The 25,379-nt window shown below is 42.3% G+C and overlaps 1 protein-coding gene across 1 annotated transcript in view; it reads right to left on the minus strand.

Moving 5' to 3' along the window:
* Window positions 1-362: 362 nt before the first annotated feature.
* Window positions 363-25,379, minus strand: part of LOC139389390 (nitric oxide synthase 1-like) — a 78,434-nt gene continuing 53,417 nt past the window's right edge. The window contains exons 13-28 of the mRNA XM_071136111.1: window positions 22,155-22,299; window positions 18,773-18,877; window positions 18,532-18,590; window positions 17,943-18,059; window positions 17,137-17,311; window positions 16,090-16,225; window positions 15,754-15,832; window positions 12,238-12,431; window positions 11,553-11,722; window positions 6,080-6,290; window positions 5,539-5,626; window positions 4,780-4,901; window positions 4,391-4,539; window positions 3,574-3,768; window positions 1,274-1,392; window positions 363-422 (exon numbers count right to left, since the gene is read on the minus strand). Of these exons, the coding sequence (XP_070992212.1) occupies window positions 407-422; window positions 1,274-1,392; window positions 3,574-3,768; window positions 4,391-4,539; window positions 4,780-4,901; window positions 5,539-5,626; window positions 6,080-6,290; window positions 11,553-11,722; window positions 12,238-12,431; window positions 15,754-15,832; window positions 16,090-16,225; window positions 17,137-17,311; window positions 17,943-18,059; window positions 18,532-18,590; window positions 18,773-18,877; window positions 22,155-22,299 (2,080 nt within the window). The 3' untranslated portion in view covers window positions 363-406. The remainder of the gene's footprint in view (window positions 423-1,273; window positions 1,393-3,573; window positions 3,769-4,390; window positions 4,540-4,779; window positions 4,902-5,538; window positions 5,627-6,079; window positions 6,291-11,552; window positions 11,723-12,237; window positions 12,432-15,753; window positions 15,833-16,089; window positions 16,226-17,136; window positions 17,312-17,942; window positions 18,060-18,531; window positions 18,591-18,772; window positions 18,878-22,154; window positions 22,300-25,379) is intronic.

Consider the following 25,379-nt stretch of genomic DNA (forward strand, 5'->3'; position numbering starts at 1 on the left):
TTAGCAAAAGGGTTTGATTCTAACATTAAATAGCTAACAGTATATTTATGTACCAATATTCTCATCTTGCTCATGCATCAACAAAGACGCTGGTATAATACTAGGTACACATTAATATGCATAATGAAATCAGAAAGTAATCCATTTTGGAATAAACAAAAAAACGCATCTCAAAATTCTAAAAAAACTAAATATTTCCAACCTTGCTACAGACTAATTGCAGAGACCATGATGAAGCTGAACTGGTATATAAAAAGAACAAACATTTTTTACAGTACAAAACTTGGCACAGTATTCTCGATCAGCTGCAGCTGTAGTGTCTGTCACTCGTTTCCCCGCCCCCCCTGCGGCGTACGGCCCTTCTGATTGGTCCACATCAGAAAGCTCCAGAACCCCACTTACGGTTCTACGAGCAGAACACCCTGACAGAGAGGAGGAGAAGGAAGAGAGAGACAGACAGAGGCGTTACTCATCCAGCTCACTCTGTAACAAGGCCTTTGATCACATACATTACTATGCCGATTTTTAATGAGGCATTGTGCAAACCAGACGTATTTCTTAATTCATATGACAAATGTATAAAAAGGAGGCTATTATCTTAAGGCGCAATCCGCAGTTCAAACAACAACAAAATGCCACCCTCCACTGTTTCGGTCAAAAGCAGAGGGATGGGGCTAGAGAAATGTAACCACTTTAAATTCCTAGACAGAGCAAGGACTGCCCATCCATGATATAAAAATGATGGTTTGAACCATGTTTTGAGGCTAAACAGTGTTTGCTTACAATTACATTGTTTACAAACGATGGAGTAAAACAAGCTTGTATTTGGGGTTCTGATGGGATACGACAGTGGAACTAAGCTCGAGGCATTTTTAAGTTATATTCTACAAGTCAATGGGTGTATTTCATTCATTTAATAGTGCAAAAAATGACTGTACCAATGTAAGATTGCCCCTTAACGAAACAATGGAATGGAATTATAAATATACGGAGTGAACGGAAAACACAACAGAGCCACTTGTATACACTGTGATCCGGTTGGTTGAGTTGGATCCCTTTTAAACTGGTTTCTATGGTTACCCATTCTGCATTTTGAAAACAGTCATAAACCAGACCAGAGACTGCATCTCCAGTGTATCTACAGCCTGCAGGTCCCTCCCACCAGTATGGCGCAGTATGTAAAAACAGCAGAGATGTCCCGGGGACAGTTGGTGGCTGTGAAAGAACAACAGGGGAACACAGTGAAAGTTGTGGGGGTAAACTCAAGACTCACTCGTCAGAGTCCTTTTTGCTTTCCTCAATGTAGGCGATGGATTCCGAACGCAGCCGGTTGGTGACCTCGTACGTTCGCAGCGTGACACCGAAGATGTCCTCGTGATAGCGGTTTTCGTCCTGCGAGGAGACAAGATAAGGCGTGTGTGTAATAAAATGGCCACAGGATTACGCCATAGAAGAAGTGAGGTTAGATGAGTACAGGAAGATCAAATAGATACAGTGGGATCGGTGGGGACAGAGGGGAAAGACGGATACAGTGGGATCGGTGGGGAAGTGGGATCGGTGGGGACAGGATCGGTGGGGACAGAGGGGAAAGATGGATACAGTAAGATCGGTGGGGACAGAGAGGAAAGATGGATACAGTGGGATCGGTGGGGACAGAGAGGAAAGATGGATACAGTGGGATCGGTGGGGACAGAGAGGAAAGATGGATACAGTGGGATCGGTGGGGACAGAGAGGAAAGATGGATACAGTGGGATCGGTGGGGACAGAGAGGAAAGATGGATACAGTGGGATCGGTGGGGACAGGGACAGTGGGATCGGTGGGGACAGAGGGGAAAGACAGATGGGGATACAGATCGGTGGGGACAGAGAGGAAAGACAGATACAGTGGGATCAGTGGGGACAGAGAGGAAAGATGGATACAGTGGGATCGGTGGGGACAGAGAGGATGGATAAGATCGGTGGGGATACAGTGGGATCGGTGGGGACAGAGGGGAAAGATGGATACAGTGGGATCGGTGGGGACAGAGAGGAAAGATGGATACAGTGGGATCGGTGGGGACAGAGAGGAAAGATGGATACAGTGGGATCGGTGGGGACAGAGGGGAAAGATGGATACAGTGGGATCGGTGGGGACAGAGAGGAAAGATGGATACAGTGGGATCGGTGGGGACAGAGGGGAAAGATGGATACAGTGGGATCGGTGGGGACAGAGAGGAAAGATGGATACAGTGGGATCGGTGGGGACAGAGAGGAAAGATGGATACAGTGGGATCGGTGGGGACAGAGAGGAAAGATGGATACAGTGGGATCGGTGGGGACAGAGAGGAAAGACAGATACAGTGGGATCGGTGGGGACAGAGAGGAAAGACAGATACAGTGGGATCGGTGGGGACAGAGAGGAAAGATGGATACAGTGGGATCGGTGGGGACAGAGGGGAAAGATGGATACAGTGGGATCGGTGGGGACAGAGGGGAAAGACAGATACAGTGGGATCGGTGGGGACAGAGGGGAAAGACAGATACAGTGGGATCGGTGGGGACAGAGAGGAAAGACAGATACAGTGGGATCGGTGGGGACAGAGGGGAAAGATGGATACAGTGGGATCGGTGGGGACAGAGAGGAAAGATGGATACAGTGGGATCGGTGGGGACAGAGAGGAAAGATGGATACAGTGGGATCGGTGGGGACAGAGAGGAAAGACAGATACAGTGGGATCGGTGGGGACAGAGAGGAAAGATGGACAGAGGGGAAAGACAGATACAGTGGGATCGGTGGGGACAGTGGATACATCGGTGGGGACAGAGAGGAAAGACAGATACAGTGGGATCGGTGGGGACAGAGAGGAAAGACAGATACAGTGGGATCGGTGGGGACAGAGAGGAAAGACAGATACAGTGGGATCGGTGGGGACAGAGAGGAAAGACAGATACAGTGGGATCGGTGGGGACAGAGGGGAAAGATGGATACAGTGGGATCGGTGGGGACAGAGGGGAAAGACAGATACAGTGGGATCGGTGGGGACAGAGGGGAAAGACAGATACAGTGCAGTGCAATGTACAGTACGGTCCAGCATTGTCTTGAAACATGTTTTCAATAGCCAGAGCTTGGATAAAACCGTTTCTTAGTTGATCATTATCATTTAAAAATTAGTTTGATTATATACCCCTCTTCTGTTAAGTCAATAGTGATCCAGCCATTCTGCTCATGTGGATCTTCGATTCCAGTCTTTCATGTACAGTATTGATAGTCTGTACAGTTGGTTGTCTGGTGGTCTTTACCCATTTTACTTATTCAATTCTTTGAAACGTGCGTTTCTGGTTTCTCTTTCTTTGAGTCGGTAATGTAACAACCTTATTTGAATCCCACCAAACAAATCCTGAACGTGTCTGAATGTGTCTGTCATATTCTGAAAACCGTCCATAAGAAGGTGTAATCTGCCAATGTCCAAATCACATGACTTACATTTACTCTGTACTTTATGTTTCAGACAGTCAGTCAGTCGTTCAGTCAGTCAGCTAGATTACTTAGTTAGTTAGTTTAGTGTTCAGGATAGCGAAGCCTATTGTCATACTCTGAGTTTGCTGATGTAGAACCCAGCGTCCTCCAGCGTCATGTTTCCCTGCAGTTTGATGATCTGCTGGACGGTCTTGAGGACGTCCCCGGCCATACCGACGTCCCCACACACGTAGATGTGTCCTCCCTCTTCCTTCAGGCACTGGTACACAGTCTCGGACAGCTGCTCACAAAGCACATCCTGCACATATGTCTGTGTCAGAGAGCGACAGGAGAAAGAGGGATTTAATCAATCAGATGGAGAGAACTACAGGGTCAAAGAGAGTGGGAGGCAACAAACAGATTGTAGAGAGAACTACAGGGTCAAAGAGAGTGGAAAGCAACAAACAGATTGTAGAGAGAACTACAGGGTCAAAGAGAGTGGAAGGCAACAAACAGATTGTAGTGATGGTGGATTGGGTTTGTTTAGAATCCTACATACATGGTGGCGTTTGTGAGGACAGTATTTTACAACCGGAAGAACGTAACAGTGGGAGTCAAGCACAGGAGGAAGGTGGCACCTTAATTGGGGGGAACAGGCTCGGGGTAATGACTGGAGCGGAGTTGGTGGAATGATATCAAATACATCAACCACATGGTTTCCAGGTGTTTTATTCCATTCCATCTACTCCGTTCCCAGACATCATTATGAGCCCCTCAGCAGCCCCATGTGGCATCAAGCGAAAAGACAAACACAGGGATAGAGATATCCATACGTTTTATTTAGAAATCTACTTTCTTATCTCCCACATGGCCTCTGTCTATGTTGCTGTGTCTTTACGGCCAAAGACACATTGTCACGTTTGAACTCAAAATGGGACTAAGGTTAACAGTACCTTAGGTCTGCCAGGCTCTCTGGAGTAGGCTGTGTACAGCTCTTTGAACACGTCCTTGTTCTTAGCCTGGATTGTCTCCTCCTTGTAGATGTGGTCTATCTGGGACTGACGACATCCAAACACCAGGATCATGGGGCAGGATTTGATCCCTACGGAAACAAACAACACATTACTTCACTTTTCACTGAACTATACATGTTTTAGAGTCATCTAAAGACTACAGTGTTTATTTATGAAGTTATGTCTGTAATGTTGAATAAGCACAAGTGATACTGGCTGCACAGTGTGTGGTTAATTTGACATTTTTATTAAAAGTCATTATCGAATAATTCCCACATGCAAGAATTAGGATCAAGTGTGTGAATGCTTTTCCTTTTTTGTACACAAACCCTTGTGTTCGTAGTCAAATAGTTTCTGTTCCCAGAAGCTTCTGAAGGGGGCGATCCCAGTGCCTGGACCGACTAGGATACACGGAGCTCTGTGGTCCTTTGGCAATCGGAACGTAGGCGCACTAGAATCAGACATTTGATCAAGACATTTTTAATTAAGAGCACTAGATTTAAAGCATCTTTTCCATCAGAAATGACAATTGAAGGCATACCATAAAACATTTAAAATAATACATGTACCAAATGATTGTAGAACGCACCATAAAGGCTGCGAATCAATACATTTTCATTTCTAATAACTAGAATCAACTAGAATCAAAGCATTTTTCTTAATCTTAAAATGTCTTGATTCGTAGCCTTTATGTTCTACAATCATTTGGTACATTTATTATTTTAAATGTTTTACGGTGAGCCTTCAATTGTCATTTCTGATTAAGAAAAATTTTTGGATTCTAGTTATCAGAAATTAAAAAGTAACAGAAGAAACAACCATTTTAGTCAATGATTGTAGAGTACACCATATATGAGTCAATGTTGGATATGAATCATATGGTATAATCATGTGCAGTGTTGTGACCTGCACTGACATAGAGCTGAGTCAGCACATATGAATTACACACCATATAACAATCAATGTTGACGTTTGTTATAGTCCAAACCACCACTTACAATCATAGAAAATGACATTATTCATTCCATAAGAGTAAAGCAATCATGCAACAACAACACACAAACACAAAAAGAAGTACAATGTTATACCCTCTGACAAAACAGGGGACCATTTCTTCTGCCTCTATTCTGTTGAGCCATGATGAACATACTCCATGGTGGATCGGGCCCTCTCCATCTGAAATGAGATAATTACCCATCATCCACTTCACCGGCATACCTCCTCCTCTCCAAACTAACACTGAAGAAGAGGACACATAATGCAGTTCCCAGGGCTAAGGGCATTTGTCTCCTCTCCTCCTCTCCTTTCCTACTCTCCAACTCCTCTCCTCCACCTCTCTCCACCTCTACTCAGCTTCACACACATCACATCATATTTATAATGCATCTCTGACAAATAATAACCTTTACCATATGTAGGGGAAATAACCTGAGATTAGTGTCTAGGGGTAACTTTACACTTGTAAACACCACGTAACCTAGCGACAGCCCTTACCTCTAGTGTTGTAGAGCCTCATGCCATAACCACGCTGAAAAGACTAGGAACATGTAAAACTGACTAGATCAGTGTCTATGAGGGAACTTCATCCTGCTCCCGTAAACCCAACACAGTCTAGTGCCCAGCCCTTACCCCTGGTTTTGTATGACACTACGGCTACGGTGAGGTGAATCTCCCCTGGGTGGACGTCTGGTGAGGAGCTGATAGAATAGTATCTGGGCTGGAGCAGGGGTAGCTGGGTTAACAGCAGGGTAGAGGGCATTTGGATGGAGGGAAACTCATCCAACACCTCCACCATGGTTGGGTTGTTATACCACTTCCACTTCTCATACTCCTGCAAGCCCTGAGAGGAGAGGAGTAGGAAAGGAGAGGAGAGAGGTGGAGAGGAGAGAGATGGAGGAGAGGAGTGGAAAAGGAGAGAGGTAGAGGAGAAGAGTAGGAAAGGAGAGGAGAGAAATAGTAAAGGAAAGGCGGGAGAGAGGTGGAGGAGAGGAGTAGGAGAGGAGAAAGTTGGAGGAGAGGAGTAGAAAAGGAGAAGAGAGAAATAGGAAAGGAAAGGAGGGGAGAGAGGTAGGAGAGGAGTAGGAGAGGAGTAGAAAAGGAGAGGAGTAGGGAGAGGAGTAGAAAAGGAGAAGAGAGAAATAGGAAAGGAAAGGAGGGGAGAGAGGTGTAGGAGAGGAGTAGGAGAGGAGAAAGTTGGAGGAGAGGAGTAGAAAAGGAGAAGAGAGAAATAGGAAAGGAAAGTAGGGGAGAGAGGTGGAGGAGAGGAGAAAGGTGGAGGAGAGGAGTAGAAAAGGAGAGGAGAGTAGAGAGGTTGAGGAGAGGAGTTGGAGAGGAGAGTAGGAAAGGAGAGGAGGAGGAGAGGAGAGAAGTATGAAAGGAAAGGAGAGAGGTGAAGAAGAGGCATGTTAATGTAATGTGCATTCAATATATAAGGAGCCATGCTAAAGAAAATGTATTGCTTCAGAGAAAATGAGTTATTATGATTGTTTCTCCAACTCCCCACCTGGTGGAGAAGATAAGAGGTGAGACACATATTTCAGTCAGACAACTCACAACAATCTCCTGATGTGATGATGACATTATGTATGATTGACTTTTGACATATTTTGGGCTTTCCGGCTTCAGTCATTATCTAAACTTCAAATCAAATGAAATGTTATTTGTCACATGCGCCAAATAGAACAGGTGTAGACCTTACAGTGAAATGCTTACTGACAAGCCCTTAACCAACAATGCAGGTTGAAGAACAGCCGGAGCCTGAGTACCTTGTGTAAGCCACAGACACTGGGAGTCACGCAGGTCAACTGGGACGAAGAAAAATAGCAAGGATAGCAGGTAGCTGAAGATCCCACTGTGGCTTGATGTCTGTTTTTTATTTCAATGTTTCTCTTTTTTTCCTCTTTAGTTTTTTTAGAGTGAGTTGAACCACAAAGAGTGAGGCACTCACTCACCTGGCCTGACCAACATAATGTTTTAAGACATTCACCAAAATTGACGTTTTTGAACTGTGGGAGTCTCTGTATGGGGAGAAAATGTGTCTGAGGGTTACCGGGCGCAGGGCTTAAATTCTATGGCGTCTGTGCAAGCTAAAACTTGTCTACTCTAAGGTTATTTTCAACAAGCGCAAAGTGCTTCAAAATGGTTTTCAATCACGTAGAGGAAGGCATTCATGTCTTTTTGTGGTAAACATATTGAATACACGGGTCAATTGTGCCTTGAGCACAGGGTGCCTCCATTTGCGATAAAGTGGAAATTCACAGCTACTGTGTTGACAAGAAGAACGCATTCAACAGGGAGACATTCAAAAAGTTTACATTTTGGCGTTGAAGAATTCGCAAGACAATAAAGCAAGATGTAAAAACCAAGATGATGCTTTTATTTCCACCTTCCCAACAAGTATTTGTACCTCTGTTTACTGTGCTCACTGTCTGTGACAAAAGGCATAATGAAAACGCTTGAAGGATCTAATGAATACTAATCAAATTAATTACCTCAGCAGTCCTTTGTGGCTCAGTTGGTTAAAGCATAGTGCTAGTAACACCAGAGTCATGGGTTGGTTAAAGCATAGTGCTAGTAACACCAGAGTCATGGGTTGGTTAAAGCATAGTGCTGGTAACACCAGAGTCATGGGTTGGTTAAAGCATAGTGCTGGTAACACCAGAGCCATGGGTTGGTTAAAGCATAGTGCTGGTAACACCAGAGCCATGGGTTGGTTAAAGCATAGTGCTGGTAACACCAGAGTCATGGGTTGGTTAAAGTATAGTGCTAGTAACACCAGAGTCATGGGTTGGTTAAAGCATAGTGCTAGTAACAACAGAGTCATGGGTTGGTTAAAGTATAGTGCTAGTAACACCAGAGTCATGGGTTGGTTAAAGTATAGTGCTAGTAACAACAGAGTCATGGGTTGGTTAAAGTATAGTGCTGGTAACACCAGAGTCATGGGTTGGTTAAAGCATAGTGCTAGTAACACCAGAGTCTTGGGTTGGTTAAAGCATAGTGCTGGTAACACCAGAGTCATGGGTTGGTTAAAGCTAAGTGCTGGTAACACCAGAGTCATGGGTTGGTTAAAGCATAGTGCTAGTAACACCAGAGTCATGGGTTGGTTAAAGTATAGTGCTAGTAACACCAGAGTCATGGGTTGGTTAAAGCATAGTGCCGGTAACACCAGAGTAATGGGTTGGTTAAAGCATAGTGCTAGTAACAACAGAGTCATGGGTTGATTAAAGCATAGTGCCGGTAACACCAGAGTCATGGGTTGGTTAAAGCATAGTGCTAGTAACAACAGAGTCATGGGTTGGTTAAAGTATAGTGCTAGTAACAACAGAGTCATGGGTTGGTTAAAGTATAGTGCTGGTAACACCAGAGTCATGGGTTGGTTAAAGCACAGTGCTACCAATACCAAAGTTGTGGGTTCAATTCCCACTGGGGTCACACATAGTGAAATGCACTCACTGTACAGTAAGTCACTTCGAGTTAAAAGTGTCTGCTACTTCAAATATAAACATGTTGTGTTATTCTGTCCTGTGGAATCTATGCATTATTAAACATAAAATCACAATGGACCTACAAAAATGCAATGTACCAGGGTCTTCCTAGCACTGAATTTCTTCAGATAAAACTGAAGTGTCTAATTTGACCAGTTTCCCACAGCAGGTACATCCACACACAATCTACTCCATAATGACAAAACAATAACAGTTTTTAAAAAACTATTCAGACCCTTTACTCAATACTTTGTTGAAGCGCCTTAGGCAGCAATTACAGCCTCGAGTCTTCTTGGGTGTGGCGCTACAAGCTTGGCACACATGTATTTAGGGAGTTTCTCCCATTCTTCTCTGCATATCCTCTCAAGCTCTGTCAGGTTGGATGGGGAGCATTTCTGCACAGCTATTTTCTGGTCTCTCCAGAGATGTTCAAGTCCGGACTCTGGCTGGGCCGCTCAAGGACATTAAGAGACATTGGATTGATCTCTTGTTGAAAGGTTAATCTTCGTCCCAGTCTGAGATCCTGAGCGCTCTGGAGCAGGTTGTCATCATGGATCTCTCTGTACTTCCCTCCGTTCATCTTTCCCTCAATCCTGACTAGTCTCCCTGTCCCTGCCACTGAAAAACATCCCCACAGCATGAATCTGCCACAACCATGGTTCACTGTAGGGATGGTGCCAGGTTTCCTCCAGACGTTACGCTTGGCATTCAGGCCAAAGAGTTCAATCTTGTTTTCATCAGACCAGAGAATCTTGTTTCTCATGGTCTGAGAGTCTTTAGGGGCCTTTTAGCAAACTCCAAGCGGGCTGTCATGTGCCTTTTACTGAGGAGTGGCTTCCATCTGGCCACTCTACCATAAAAGCCTGATTGGTGGAGTGCTGCAGAGATGGGTGTCCATCTGGAAGGTTTCCACTTTATTCTTGGGGACCTTCAATGCTGCAGACATTTTTTGGTACCCTTTCCCATATCTGTGCCTCGACGCAATCCTGCCTCAGAGCTCTACGGACAATTCCTTCAACCTCATGGCTTGGTTTTTTGCTCTGACATGCACTATCAACTGTGGGACCTTACAAATAAATGCCTCATGAGCTCACTGTCTAACCACTTCAGAACCCAAAATATAAGCTTGTTTACTCCAATGTTTGTAACAATGTAAACACAGTATAGCTTAAAATCATTAGGCTCTATTCAATCCGTATAAGGGTTATTCAGCTTTCCAGCGTGATTGAAATGTAAAGGTAATGTTCAATAGGAAATGAGGAAAATATCTTAACATTTCTAACACTTCAGCAATACAGATTGACTATAGGCCATGGTTAACACTATGATTTTGATATCATAGATAGTCAGTCCTCGCATCCATACCCGTCTCTATGAAGTTGAGAGTGGTTACATTTCTTCAGGCCCTCTCTCAGCTTTTTACCAAAACAGAAGCAGGGTGACCCCTTTGTTATTGTTTTAATTAAGGATTCTAGCTTTAATTTACATTTTTGTAGGTGTTGATACATTTTTCTTTCGGGCCAATCAAGTCAAGTCTGACATTTTAAACTGGGAATTACAAACAGGAGTATTATTCACACCAAAAATCTGAGGGGGCACAAAGTATGTGAGGATGGCTTGGGGTGGTCTGGAGGGGGGGCTATTGGAGAATTTTGAATTTTTCAAATACCTGAAACACCTTATTCCTGCAATCTAAAGCCATAATCATTATGCTTAATTCTATGTAAATATATATATATATATATATATATATATATATATATATATATATATATATATATATATATATATATCTAAAGTACATTTTTCGGCATATTAAAGCATACCTCTTGAGTTGTCTGCTTCTCTGCATCTGTGCTAAAATCTGGGTAAAATATTGAAAGGAATGTGAGTCTTATTCAGTACATTTAGTTATTGCTTGCTTTTCTATATTCTAACGTTGCCAGCAGACATTCCAGCTAAGATAATTAGACAAGCTAGCTACTCTTGCTAGCTAGTTATAAGGTTAGGAGATTGGGAACCTATCTGGGCTAAAGCCAACTTCATAAAATTGCTAGGTAGCCTGTAGTATTACAGATTTGTTATTTATTTTTTAAACAGGACAAATATGAGGGGACACATGCCCCTGTGCCCCCCTATGGGCATGATGACTCTGATTACAAACTTTAGGAGCCTTTTAAAGCATTTTCTGCTGTTCAGGAAAATGATCTGCGATAACAGAGGGATCAAATGAACATTGCAGATTGTAGGAGTACATTGCAAAAGCGACCCCTTGACTCTGGAGGATCGACTGGTGGACCTTTTAACATACTGAGTAACACTCAAGGATATAAGGTACATAGGATCTTCATTTGACCACTCTTTTATTGCTTTGTGATTTATATAAATTCACTGAAAACCCACAAAAACCCACGGTTATATTAACAGTATTGCACTTTTCATGTAGTCTACTTTTAGCCAGCTAATAGCCTAACCACCGATCAAACAACATTATGGACTAGACATTCAAATCCTGTTGCTGCAGGATTATTTTGCTGTGACAATATGAGTCAAATTAAGATCCTACATCTGTACATATGGTGAAACATACAGACTATATGGTTAGAACCGTTCATTACCTTACTGAGGGTCTCTAGCTTCTTCCTCTGCTTGTCGTTAGTGGCCAGGGAGGCAAACTGCTGTAGCAGGACTGGGCTGGGGGGCGTGGTGATATCCAGGAAGTACTGGAAGGCCTGGTAGATGGTGCAAGGGGGGAACCGAGGTTCCTCCAGCCAGTTACTGATCACACCTTCAGATGGAGAAAACAAGCACAAAAGTACATTTGATGGACACTCTTATCAAGCGCGACATACAGGAGCAATTATGGTTGAGTGCCTTGCTCAAGGGCATATCAACTGTTGTTTTTTTTCTTCACCTAGTTGGCTTTGGGATTCAAACCAGTGACGTTTCAGTTGGCCTAACGCTCTTAACCGATAGGCTTCCTTCCACCCCCTTAGAACAAGTTCAGTATTTATTCTTGTGCATCAATAATATAACACCACAATAGCATGATGTATGAGTAGCCTACACGACTTGTGAATGCCAGTGTAAAATGTTAAGCACTGCTTTTAAAAAATTAAGTATTTGAGCATTAAATAGTCAAGTATACTGTACACTGTGCATAATGTAAACCACCATAAATCCTCCTAATAAGACCTGCATATCCAATATCAAACTCTTTTTGTTCTTTATTGTCTAATATTGAATGAAGAGCATGGAGGGCTTCCTAAATACAGGTTATATACATAACAGAGTTCTACTAACCCAGTGCTGTGTTCCTCTCTTCCAGGAACTCCACCTTAACGATTTGATTGACAGGTGGACCGTCCTCTAGTTTCTCAATGAGGGCCGTAATCAGGTCCTCATGGTTGCCAGGGAAGATGCCCAGATGGTCGCCGGGCTGGTACGCCAGTCTGTCCTCGTTATTTGTGTGGAGTCTAACAAATATGGTGGAGCGACTGCTAGGGGATTCAGAACTGTGGTTACAGTTGGTGGTTACAGTTTGTGGTTACAGTTGTGGTTACAGTTTGTGACTAGAGTTCGGGGTTAGAGTTTGTGGCTAGAGTTTGGGGTTAGAGTTTTGGGTTACAGTTTGTGGTTACAGTTTGGGGTTAGAGTTTGGGGTTAGAGTTTGTAGTTAGAGTTTGTGGCTAGAATTCTGGAGCTAGAGTTTGGGACTAGAGTTTGGGGGTAGAGTTTGGGATTAGAGTTTGGGATTAGAGTTGTGGGGTTAGAGTTTGTAAACAGTGTACAGTTTGTGGCTAGAGTTTGGGGTTAGAGTTTGTAATTACAGTTTGGGGTTAGAGTTTGGGGTTAGAGTTGTGGGTTAGAGTTTGGGGTTAGAGTTTGGGGTTAGAGTTTTGGGTTAAAGTTTATGGCTAGAGTTTGAGGTTAGAGTTTGAGGTTAGAGTTTGGGGTTAGAGTTTGTAGTTACAGTTTAGGGTTAGAGTTTGGGGTTAGCGTTTGTAGTTACAGTTTGGGGTTAGAGTTTGTAGTTACAGTTTAGGGTTAGAGTTTGGGGTTAGAGTTTGTTATTAAAGTTTAGGGTTAGAGTTTGGGGTTAGAGTTTTGGGTTAAAGTTTGTGGCTAGAGTTTGGGGTTAGAGTTTGTAAACATTGTACAGTTTGTGGTTAGAGTTTGGAGTTAGAGTGTAGTTACAGTTTGTGGCTAGAGTTTGGGGTTAGAGTTTTGGGTTAGAGTTTGGGGTTAAAGTTCTGGGTTAAAGTTTGTGGCTAGAGTTTGAGGTTACAGTTTGGGGTTACAGTTTGGGGTTAGAGTTTGGGATTAGATTTTGTAGTTACAGTTTAGGGTTAGAGTTTGGGGTTAGAGTTTATAATTACAGTTTGGGGTTAGAGTTTGTAATTACAGTTTGGGGTTAGAGTTTGGGGTTAAAGTTTTGGGTTAAAGTTTTGGGTTAAAGTTTGTGGCTAGAGTTTGTAGTTACAGTTTGGGGTTAGAGTTTGTAGTTACAGTTTAGGGTTAGAGTTTGGGGTTAGAGTTTGTAATTACAGTTTGGGGTTAGAGTTTGGGGTTAAAGTTTGTGGCTAGAGTTTGGGGTTTGGGGTTAGAGTTTGGGGTCATAGTTTGTAGTTATAGTTTGTGGTTATAGTTTGTGACTAGAGTTTGGGGTTAGAGTTTGTAGTTGGAGTTTGTGGCTAGAATTCTGGAGCTAGAGTTTGGGACTAGAGTTTGGGGGTAGAGTTTGGGATTAGAGTTTGGGGTTAGAGTTTGTAAACAGTGTACAGTTTGTGGCTAGAGTTTGGGGTTAGAGTTTGTAATTACAGTTTGGGGTTAGAGTTTGGGGTTAGGGTTTTGGGTTAGAGTTTGGGGTTAGAGTTTTGGGTTAAAGTTTTGGCTTAAAGTTTATGGCTAGAGTTTGAGGTTAGAGTTTGAGGTTAGAGTTTGGGGTTAGAGTTTGTAGTTACAGTTTAGGGTTAGAGTTTGGGGTTAGCGTTTGTAGTTACAGTTTGGGGTTAGAGTTTGTAGTTACAGTTTAGGGTTAGAGTTTGGGGTTAGAGTTTGTTATTAAAGTTTGGGGTTAGAGTTTGGGGTTAGAGTTTTGGGTTAAAGTTTGTGGCTAGAGTTTGGGGTTAGAGTTTAGGGTTAGAGTTTTGGGTTAAAGTTTGGGGTTAGAGTTTGGGGTTTGAGTTTAGGGTTAGAGTTTGGGGTTAGAGTTTGTAAACATTGTACAGTTTGTGGTTAGAGTTTGGAGTTAGAGTGTAGTTACAGTTTGTGGCTAGAGTTTGGGGTTACAGTTTGGGGTTACAGTTTGGGGTTAGAGTTTGGGATTAGATTTTGTAGTTACAGTTTAGGGTTAGAGTTTGGGGTTAGAGTTTATAATTACAGTTTGGGGTTAGAGTTTGTAATTACAGTTTTGGGTTAGAGTTTTGGGTTAGAGTTTTGGGTTAAAGTTTTGGGTTAAAGTTTGTGGCTAGAGTTTGTAGTTACAGTTTGGGGTTAGAGTTTGTAGTTACAGTTTAGGGTTAGAGTTTGGGGTTAGAGTTTATAATTACAGTTTGGGGTTAGAGTTTGGGGTTAAAGTGTGTGGCTAGAGTTTGAGGTTAGAGTTTGGGGTTAGAGTTTGGGGTTAGAGTTTAGGGTTAGAGTTTGGGGTTAGAGTTTGTAAACATTGTATAGTTTGTGGTTAGAGTTTGGGGTTAGAGTGTAGTTACAGTTTGGGGTTAGAGTTTGGGATTAGAGTTTTGGGTTAAAGTTTGGGGCTAGAGTTTGAGGTCAGAGTTTGGGGTTAGAGTTTGGGGTTAGAGTTTGGGGTTAGAGTTTGGGGCTAGAGTTTGGGGGTAGAGTTTGGGATTAGAGTTCAGGGTTAGAGTTTAGGGTTAGTGTTTGGGGTTATAGTTTGTAGTTACAGTTTGTAAACATGTACAGTTTGTTGTTAGAGTTTGGGGTTAAAGTTTGGGGTTACAGTTTAGGGTTAGTGTTTGGGGTTAGAGTTTGGGGTTACAGTTTGTGGCTAGAGTTTGGGGTTAGAGTTTGTAGTTACAGTTTGTAAACATTGTACAGTTTGTGGTTAGAGTTTGGGGTTAGAGTGTAGTTACAGTTTGGGGTTAGAGTTTGGGGTTAGAGTTTGTAGTTACAGTTTGTAGTTAGAGTTTGGGATTAGAGTTTTGGGTTAGAGTTTGGGGCTAGAGTTTGGGGTTAGAGTTTGGGGCTAGAGTTTGGGGGTAGAGTTTGGGGGTAGAGTTTGGGATTAGAGTAGAGTGTTTGGGGTTAGAGTTTGGGGTTAGAGTTTGGGGTTAGAGTTTGTAAACATTGTACAGTTTGTGGTTAGAGTTTTGGGGTTAGAGTTTGTAAACATTGTACATTTTGTGGTTAGAGTTTGGGGTTAGAGTTTGTAGTTACAGTTTGAGGTTAGAGTTTGGGGTTAGAGTTTGGGGTTAGAGTTTGTAAACATTGTACAGTTTGTGGTTAGAGTTTGGGGTTAGATTTGGTCGTTACAGTTTGTAAACATTGTACAGTTTGGGGTTAGAGTTTTGGGGTTAGAGTTTGTAAACATTGTACATTTTGTGGTTAGAGTTTTGGGGTTAGAGTTTGTAAACATTGTACATTTTGTGGTTAGAGTTTGGGGTTAGAGTTTGTAGTTACAGTTTGAGGTTAGAGTTTGGGGTTAGAGTTTGGGGTTACAGTTTGGGGTTACAGTTTAGGGTTAGTGTTTGGGGGTTTGGGGATTATAGCATCTCATATCAAGCGAGGCTAGAGTAAAATCATAAAACATACTTATTGAGCTAGCTATAGAATACTGTGAGAACAAAATATACCCACTTGGATGTCGAACTCTGGAGGTTTTCACTCTGTATGATCTTGGCTCCATAGACCTTCTTCTTGTGGATGCTGTATAATGCTGTTGAAAGACACATTCACAAAAGTTCATAAATGAAAGCATTTGAGCTATTCTATACTGTACTGTAACAAATTCACTTTGATCAGATACATAGACTCCTTTTTCCACCCTTTAAATATCATGACACTTGCTTATGAATGATTTATGAAGTACATAGGCCTTATAAAGGGTTTATAAAGGCTTCATAAGATGATATATATTTTTTAAAGCTATGTTTTGTTTAAAGTGTGACAGAGCTTTGAATGAAACCTTTATACCTTGTGTTAGGGCAGGGGCCTCAGCTGTGTATGTGAGGCGGAACCTGCTCTTCTTCCAGCTACGATCGTTACTGATCAAAGAATCATGTGCCTTTTCGATGTTCACATCACCGATGCAGAACACATCACAGGCAGCCTTGACAAACAGACACAACCACAGGCGTTTATAAGGACAGGTATTCAAAGCTTTGCTTGTTTAACAGCACATTTTAGACCACATTCGGAACTCTATCTTTCACAGCTGATAGGCTTTTTACAGATGCAATTTGAGCGGTTTATAAAGATGAATAATGCACTAAATGAACCTCCTGGTCTGCACATAAACATAAGATCATCATCCCCACTGTCAAGGTCTGGCTGCCTGAAACATTAGCTCAACAAAGAAGGCATGAATCCACAGGCTGTCAGAGTGTGGGGGGTTGTTCCTAATTTACTACTGAACATAACTCTACAGACCATGCAGACACCTGTAGGCACGTCATACATCACACCAGGTGTGCCAGACTTCTCTGACGAAAGTATTGTTCTGTGGAGCCCATTATTAAGACCATTACCGCTATTGATTTGATTTCATTCAGACAACCATACAAAGGAATTGCTCAAAAGAGCTGATTTCTGTGTGTGCATGCCTGTGTGCACGCGGACGTGTAGGCCTTCATGCGTGTGAGTGAGTGTGTTCCGTGCCCCACAAGGACTCCCCCCAGTCACCCCACCTAGAAAACCTTCTTGGCCCAGGCATCCCCAGTCACCCCACCTAGAAAACCTTCTTGGTACAGGACTCCCCCCAGTCACCCGACCTTGAAAACCTTCTTGGTACAGGACTCCCCCCAGTCACCCCACATAGAAAACTTTCTTGGTACAGGACTCCCCCCAGTCACCCCACCTAGAAAACCTTCTTGGCCCAGGACTCCCCAGTTACACCTCCTTGAAAACTGTCTTGGCCCAGGACTCCCCAGTCACCCCACCTTGAAAACCTTCTTGGCCCAGGACTCCCCAGTTACACCTCCTTGAAAACTGTCTTGGCCCAGGACTCCCCAGTCACCCCACCTTGAAAACCTTCTTGGCCCAGTTTCTGAAGGACTCCTCCTGGCCACACAGCTCATCTCCCTCCCCCATGCGTAGGATGCGCTCCCCCCCCAGCTCCTCGAACAGCGTGTCCACAGCGTGGGCAAAAGCACAGAAGTGTGGGTATGCCCTGGAGCCAAGGCCAAACACTGAGAACCTGGAAAAAGAGAGAGAGAAAGAGAGCGAGAGAGAGCGAGAGAGAGCGAGAGAGAGCGAGAGCGCGCGAGAGAGAGAGAGAGAGAGAGAGAGAGAGAGAGAGCGCGAGAGAGAGAGAGAGAGAGAGAAAGAAAGAGTGAAAGATTGAAAGAGTGAAAGAGAGATGCACACAGGCACACACACACTCAGAGTTTAAATTCAGACAACCATACAAGGGAATTGCTCAAAAGAGCTTATTTCTTCCTCCCTCTGTCCTCTTAGAACACTATACAGACAGGCAGTATAAAGGAATGAGTTATCACTTCGTCTGATGTTTTCTATGTTATCTTGCACCAGATGGCCCCTGTCTGTGTTAGTAAAAAGGAGACATTTCCACCCCCGTGCAGCCATCAAAACCCAGGTTTAATAAGCAGTCCAAGACGTCTTTGGGTTCTCTTCAGGGCTTTGTCTCCCTGTCGTAGCTTGGCTATCATCTATACTCACAAGTCTGTCGGTTTTTCTTAACCTGTTAAAATCTGTTTCAGCACAATGCGAAAAATATATTAGAATTTAACCATACCAATATTTTTTGACAATCAGATTGCACTTCAACCCACATCGGCCAATTATAAAGTTGGGCTAGCTTACTGTACCTGACATTGGCGAGGGGTCCGGTGCTCTCGAAGTTGACCCTGGGCTCGGGTTCGTCGCTGGAGGATTTGCGGGTGTCTGAGTAGGACGACACGCTGTTGAAACGGACCTTGTAACTCCTGACAAAGAGGCAGATACAGGGATAGCATGTACACTCAGTATATAATACTACTTCACTAGTCCATTGCAGAGACAGAAATATTTTCTTCTGCTGTCCTCCCAACGACTTCAGACAAGACACAACGCATCATTTAGGGAGGAGTACAAGACCTGCCGCAGTGCAGAATCTGTGGAGCAATTTTAGGGGTTAAGTATGTTACTCAAGGGCATAAGGACAGGAGATAGTACACTCACTCCCCCAAAAAAACATCTCAAGTGTTGAGTAATGCTGTCCATCTGTATGAGGATGTCTGTGACCTTTACTGTAGCCATGATTACATCCCAAATGGCTCCCTAATTCCTTATATAGTACACTACCCACTCCATGTAACCCTGGTCAAAAGTAGTGCACTATATAGGGAATAGGGTGCCATTTGGGATGTGTCCAAGTCAGCAGTCTCTGGTTGAATGGGCCCAGATGGTTGAACTCACTTTCTGTCCTCTGTGTTGGATGTAGGATGTCTCATTTCCATCAAGGCAGCTCCAAATTTCTACACAAACAGGAAGATGGTCAATAGTCTATCGCCTGCAGGTTAAACAACATATACATGGTACACGCTGCACACTGCTGTGGGAATCAAACACACACACGCAGTTAAACACACTCAACCGCACGCATGCACACACGTGCAGGTACACACACAAACTAACACACTGTACTGGCCAATCCTACCTCTCCATTTTCGGGTGGATCTCCGTTGCCAAATGTACTGGTCACGGCCAACACCAGTGTTTCATGCTCCAGATCCACCATGTCGTATTCATCCATTGACATCACCTGTAGTAGTGGAACATGTGTGTCAATAAAGCTGCCCACATACATTCACTTAATGTGTGTGAACCAGAGACATTTTGAAATTAAGTGAAAACAAACACAAAAAAATAACAGTCATATAGTGCCTTCGGAAAGTATTCAGACTCCTTGACTTTTTCCCCAGAAAATTATGTTACAGCATTATTCTAAAATGTTTTAAATAAATAAAAATCCTCAACAATCTACACCATACCTCATAATGACAAAGTGAAAACAGTATCTTATTTAAATACAGTATCAACCAAAAGTTTGGACACACCTACTCATTCAAGGGTTCTTCTTTATTTTTTTTACTAATAATGCTCATCAAAACTATGAAATAACACATATGGAATAATGTAGTAACCAAAAAAGGGTTAAACAAATATATGTTATATTTGAGATTCTTCCAAGTAGCCACCCTTTGCCTTGATGACAGCTTTGCTAGTAGTCACTAATGTTGTGACAAGGTAGGGGTGGTATATAGAAGACAGCCCTAATTGCTAAAAGACCAAGTCCATATAATGGCAAGAAAAGCTCAAATAAGCAAAGGGAAACAACAGTCCATCTTTACTTTAAGACATGAAGGTCAGTCAATACGGAAAATGTCAAGAACTTTAAAAGTTTCTTTGAGTGCAGTCGCAAAAACCATCAAGCGCTATGATGAAACTGGCTCTCATGAGGACCGCCACAGGAAAGGAAGACCCTCTGCTGTGGAGGATAAGTTCATTCGATTTACCAGCCTCAGAAATTGCAGCCCAAATAAATGCTTCAGAGTTCAAGTAACAGACACATCTCAACATCAACTGTTCAGAGTAGACTAATCTACTCTGTGAATCAGGCCTTCATTGTTGAATTGCTGCAAAGAAACCCTTACTAAAGGACACCAATAAGAAGAGACTTCCGTGGGCCAATAAACACAAGCAATGGACATTAGACTATTGGAAATCTGTCATTTGGTCTGATGAGTCCAAATTTGTGTCTTTGTGAAATGCAGAGTAGGTCAACGAATGACCTCCGCATGTGTGGTTCCCACCATGAAGCATGGAAGAGGAGGTGTGATGCGTGGAGGAGCTTTGCTGGTGACATTGTCAGTGATTAATTTAGAATTCAAGACACACTTAACCAGCATAACTAACACGGCATTCTGCAGCAATACGCCATCCCATCTGGTTTGCACTTAGTGGGACTATCGCTTGTTTTTAAACAGGACAATTACCCAAAACACACCTCCAGGCTGTGTAAGGGCTATTTGACCAAGGAGAGGGATATAGTATGCTGCATCACATGACCTGGCCTCCACAATCACCCGACCTCAACCCAATGGAGATGGTTTGGGATGAGTTGGAGCGCAGAGTGAAGGAAAGCAGGCAACAAGTGCTCAGCATATGTGGGAACTCCTTCAAGACTGTTAGAAAAGCATTTCACATGAAGCTGGTTGAGAGAATGCCAAGAGTGTGCAAAGCTGTCATCAAGACAAAGGGTGGCTACTTTGAAGAATCTCAAATATGAAAAAGATTTTGATTTGTTTAACACTTTTTGGCTTACTACATGATGTGTTATGTCTTCACTATTATTCTACAAGGTAGAAAAAAGTAAAAATAAAGAAAAACCCTTGAATGAGTAGGTGTGTCCAAACTTTGGACTGGTACTGTAAGTATTCAGACACTTTGCTATGAGACTTGAAATTGAGCTCAGGTGCATCCTGTTTCCAATGATCATCGTTGAGATGTTTCTACAACTTGATTGGTCCAACTGTGGTAAATTCAATTGTTTGGACATGACTCTGAAAGGCACACACCTGCCTATATAAGGTCCCATGCATGTCAGAGCAAAAACCAAGTCATGAGGTTGAAGGAATTGTCCGTAGAGTTCGGAGACAGCATTGTGTTGAGGCACAGATCTGGGGAAGGGTACCAAAAAATGTCTGCAGCATTGAAGGTCCCCAAGGACACATTGGCTTCCATCATTATTAAATGGAAAAAGTTTGGAAACCACCAAGACTCTTTCTAGAACTGACCGCCCGGCCCGACTGAGTAATCGGGGGAAAAGGGCCTTGGTCATGGAAGTGACTTGGTCATGGAAGATCAGAGTTCCTCTCTGGAGATGGTTGTCCTTCTGGAAGGTTCTCCCATCTCTGCAGCACTCCACCAATCAGGCCTTTATGGTAGAGTGGCCAGACGGAAGCCACTCCTCAGTAAAAGCACATGAAAGCTTGCTTGGAGTTTGCCAAAAGGCCCCTAAAGGATTCTCAGAACATTAGAAACAAGGTTCTCTGTTCTGATGAAACCAAGATTGAACTCTTAGGCCTGAATGCCAAGCGTTACGTCTGGAGGAAACCTGGCATCATCCCTACTGTGAAGCATGGTGGTGGAAGCATCATGCTGTGGGGATGTTTTTCCTCCTCTGACTAAGACCACAAGGAAGAAACGCGGTCATGAATCCAGAGACCATAGGGCAGCAGTGAGGTATCAAATGAACACTACGTCCTTGTCTTAACGAGCTGATCATGTGCTGCGATACACCCAGATATCTCTGACTCCAGCAGCCTTAGTTGCTACGGGCCATCGTGCTGAGAGAAAGAAAGAATGAGAGAATGGACAAGATGACGGGAAGAGGAAGAGAGGAAACACCCTGTCATCCATCTGCTCTGCATCTGCCTGTCTGACTCGACTACAACAAGATGGTCCCTCTCGTCTGATTGATTACTTTAAAAAGGAAGCAGTAAAAACAGAAGATGTCATGTCCTGGAGGGGGACACTAGATGATTGAGAGCAGTAGAGCCGCATATTTTTCTATTTTGACAAACACATTTACACAGCCTGCGGTTTTTAAAGATTTTATCTTAAACTACAGCTTAACGCTTGGATGGGTTGATTCTTCCGCTGTGGCCCATGGCACTTTGCTGCATGAGAGGGAATCGGAATGTGACAAAATATACATTTCCGTGTAACCTCGCCATGTTGGTGTGAAACCGTCTGCTCGCTTTTTCAAATCTGCGGGGCCTCAGCTTTGTCAGTGTTTTTTTTTAAAGCATTGTCTTCCATTCACAATAACATCCCAAAAAAAGACATGACGCATGAAGTCATATTCAAGTTGTGTGGTTTACCTTTGCGTCAAAGAAATGCTTGAAAATCTCACACAGGGTTCAGGGGGATGTTTTTGAAGCCAGCTTTTTCATGTTAGAATCAAGATAACATCAAAAAATAGACATGGCACATCAATTCATATTCAATTTGTGTGGTAGTTATATAAAGGTTACCTTTGCGTCAAAGGCATGCTTGAAGATCTCACACAGGGTTCTTGCATAGTCTTGAGATTTTCCAGTCTCGGTGGCAAATAGTATAGTAGCTTTGACCCTCTTAGCCATGGCTTGGCCCATTAGCTTGGCTGAGAACTTCACAGCCCTGCACACAAACACAGACAGATAGAGAGGACATGTATAATTCATAACATAATAAAACGTCTATATATATATATATAACATTTAAAATGGTTAATTCATGAAAGCTTTTATATAGTGTAACCAAAAAAAGGATAAATCACAGGCACCAGTGATCAAAGGCACAGCAGACCTTGTAACCACGAACCCTTAACCCTTTACCCATTACCTTTTACCCCTTCCACCTTCCCCCCTTCTCTCTTCCCCCTCACCTCTTCACATTTCCCCTCACCCCTTCCCCCTTGCCCCTTCCTCTTACCTCTTCCCCCTTCTCTCTTCCCCCTCACCCCTTCCTCTTACCTCTTCCCCCTTCTCTCTTCCCCCTCACCTCTTCCCATTTCCCCTCACCCCTTCCCTCTTCCCCCTTCTCTCTTCCCCCTCACCCCTTCCTCTTACCTCTTCCCCCTTCCCCCTTCCCTCTTCCCCTTCCCCCTTTCCCCCTTCCCTCTTCCCCTCACCCCTTCCCTCTTCCCCTCACCCCTTCCCTCTTCCCCTTCACCCCTTTCGCTTACCTCTTCCCTCATCTCTCTTCCCCTTCCCTCCTTTACCCTTTACCCCTTCCCTCTTTCCCCCTTACCCCTTTCAACCTCTCTTTCCCTTCCTCCTTCTCTCTTCCACCTTCACTCTCTCTAAATTTTTCTAAACTCAGATAACTACTGTAGTTTACTAGCTTACCCTCCACGCTCGGGTGGTTTGCTTGAGCAGACAGACAGACAGTGCTGCACGTCATGCCTAAACAGCAGATGGTAATCATGATGACCTAGCTTGTCGTATCCTCGCGATGACCTAGCCTGTCGTATCCTCGCGATGACCTAGCCTGTCGTATCCTCGTGATGACCTAGCCTGTCGTATCCTCGTGATGACCTAGCCTGTCGTATCCTCGTGATGACCTAGCCTATCGTATCCTCGTGATGACCTAGCTTGTCACATCCTCGTGATGACCTAGCCTATCGTATCCTCGTGATGACCTAGCTTGTCACATCCTCGTGATGACCTAGCCTGTCGTATCCTTGTGATGCCCTAGCCTATCGTATCCTCGTGATGACCTAGCCTGTCGTATCCTTGTGATGACCTAGCTTGTCACATCCTCGTGATGACCTAGCCTGTCGTATCCTCGTGATGACCTAGCTTGTCACATCCTCGTGATGACCTAGCCTGTCGTATCCTCGTGATGACCTAGCCTGTCGTATCCTCGTGATGACCTAGCTTGTCACATCCTCGTGATGACATGAGTAGATGAGCTCCCTCCCTGTCTGCACCACTACCTCATCTCATCTCATTCATGGAGACACAACAAAGAAGAGGAAGAGCAAACGGAGGATAAATGGAAATGACGCGACCAGCAGGCCGCCCTATAATATCATTAACACGCTGTATTTAGTAGTAGTTCTATAATACCATTAACAAGCTGTATTTAGTAGTAGTTATATAATATCATTAACATGCTGTATTTAGTAGTAGTTATATAATATCATTAACATGCTGTAGTAGTAGTAGTTATATAATATCATTAACATGCTGTATTTAGTAGTAGTTCTATAATATCATTAACATGCTGTATTTAGTAGTAGTTCTATAATATCATTAACATGCTGTATTTAGTAGTAGTTATATAATATCATTAACATGCTGTAGTAGTAGTAGTTATATAATATCATTAACATGCTGTATTTAGTAGTAGTTATATAATATCATTAACATGCTGTATTTAGTAGTAGTTCTATAATACCATTAACAAGCTGTATTTAGTAGTAGTTATATAATATCATTAACATGCTGTATTTAGTAGTAGTTATATAATATCATTAACATGCTGTATTTAGTAGTAGTTCTATAATACCATTAACATGCTGTATTTAGTAGTAGTTCTATAATATCATTAACATGCTGTATTTAGTAGTAGTTATATAATATCATTAACAAGCTGTATTTAGTAGTAGTTCTATAATACCATTAACATGCTGTATTTAGTAGTAGTTATATAATATCATTAACAAGCTGTATTTAGTAGTAGTTCTATAATACCATTAACATGCTGTATTTAGTAGTAGTTCTATAATATCATTAACATGCTGTAGTAGTAGTTATATAATATCATTAACATGCTGTAGTAGTAGTAGTTATATAATATCATTAACATGCTGTAGTAGTAGTTATATAATATCATTAAGATGCTGTATTTAGTAGTAGTTATATAATATCATTAACATGCTGTAGTAGTAGTTATATAATATCATTAACATGCTGTATTTAGTAGCAGTTCTATAATATCATCAACATGCTGTATTTAGTAGCAGTTCTATAATATCATTAACATGCTGTAGTAGTAGTTATATAATATCATTAACATGCTGTAGTAGTAGTAGTTCTATAATATCATTAACATGCTGTATTTAGTAGCAGTTCTATAATATCATTAACATGCTGTATTTAGTAGCAGTTCTATAATATCATTAACATGCTGTAGTAGTAGTTCTATAATATCATTAACATGCTGTATTTAGTAGTAGTTATATAATATCATTAATATGCTGTAGTAGTAGTAGTTATATAATATCATTAACATGCTGTATTTAGTAGTAGTTCTATAATATCATTAACAAGCTGTATTTAGTAGTAGTTATATAATATCATTAACATGCTGTATTTAGTAGCAGTTCTATAATATCATTAACATGCTGTAGTAGTAGTTATATAATATCATTAACACGCTGTATTTAGTAGTGGTTATATAATATCATTAACATGCTGTATTTAGTAGTAGTTATATAATATCATTAACATGCTGTATTTAGTAGTAGTTATATAATATCATTAACATGCTGTATTTAGTAGTAGTTATATAATATCATTAACATGCTGTATTTAGTAGTAGTTATATAATACCATTAACATGCTGTATTTAGTAGTAGTTATATAATATCATTAACATGCTGTAGTAGTAGTAGTTATATAATATCATTAACATGCTGTATTTAGTAGTAGTTATATAATATCATTAACATGCTGTAGTAGTAGTTCTATAATATCATTAACATGCTGTAT

This window comes from Oncorhynchus clarkii, chromosome 30 (assembly GCF_045791955.1).
Source record: "Oncorhynchus clarkii lewisi isolate Uvic-CL-2024 chromosome 30, UVic_Ocla_1.0, whole genome shotgun sequence".
In the NCBI taxonomy this organism is placed as follows: domain Eukaryota; kingdom Metazoa; phylum Chordata; class Actinopteri; order Salmoniformes; family Salmonidae; genus Oncorhynchus; species Oncorhynchus clarkii.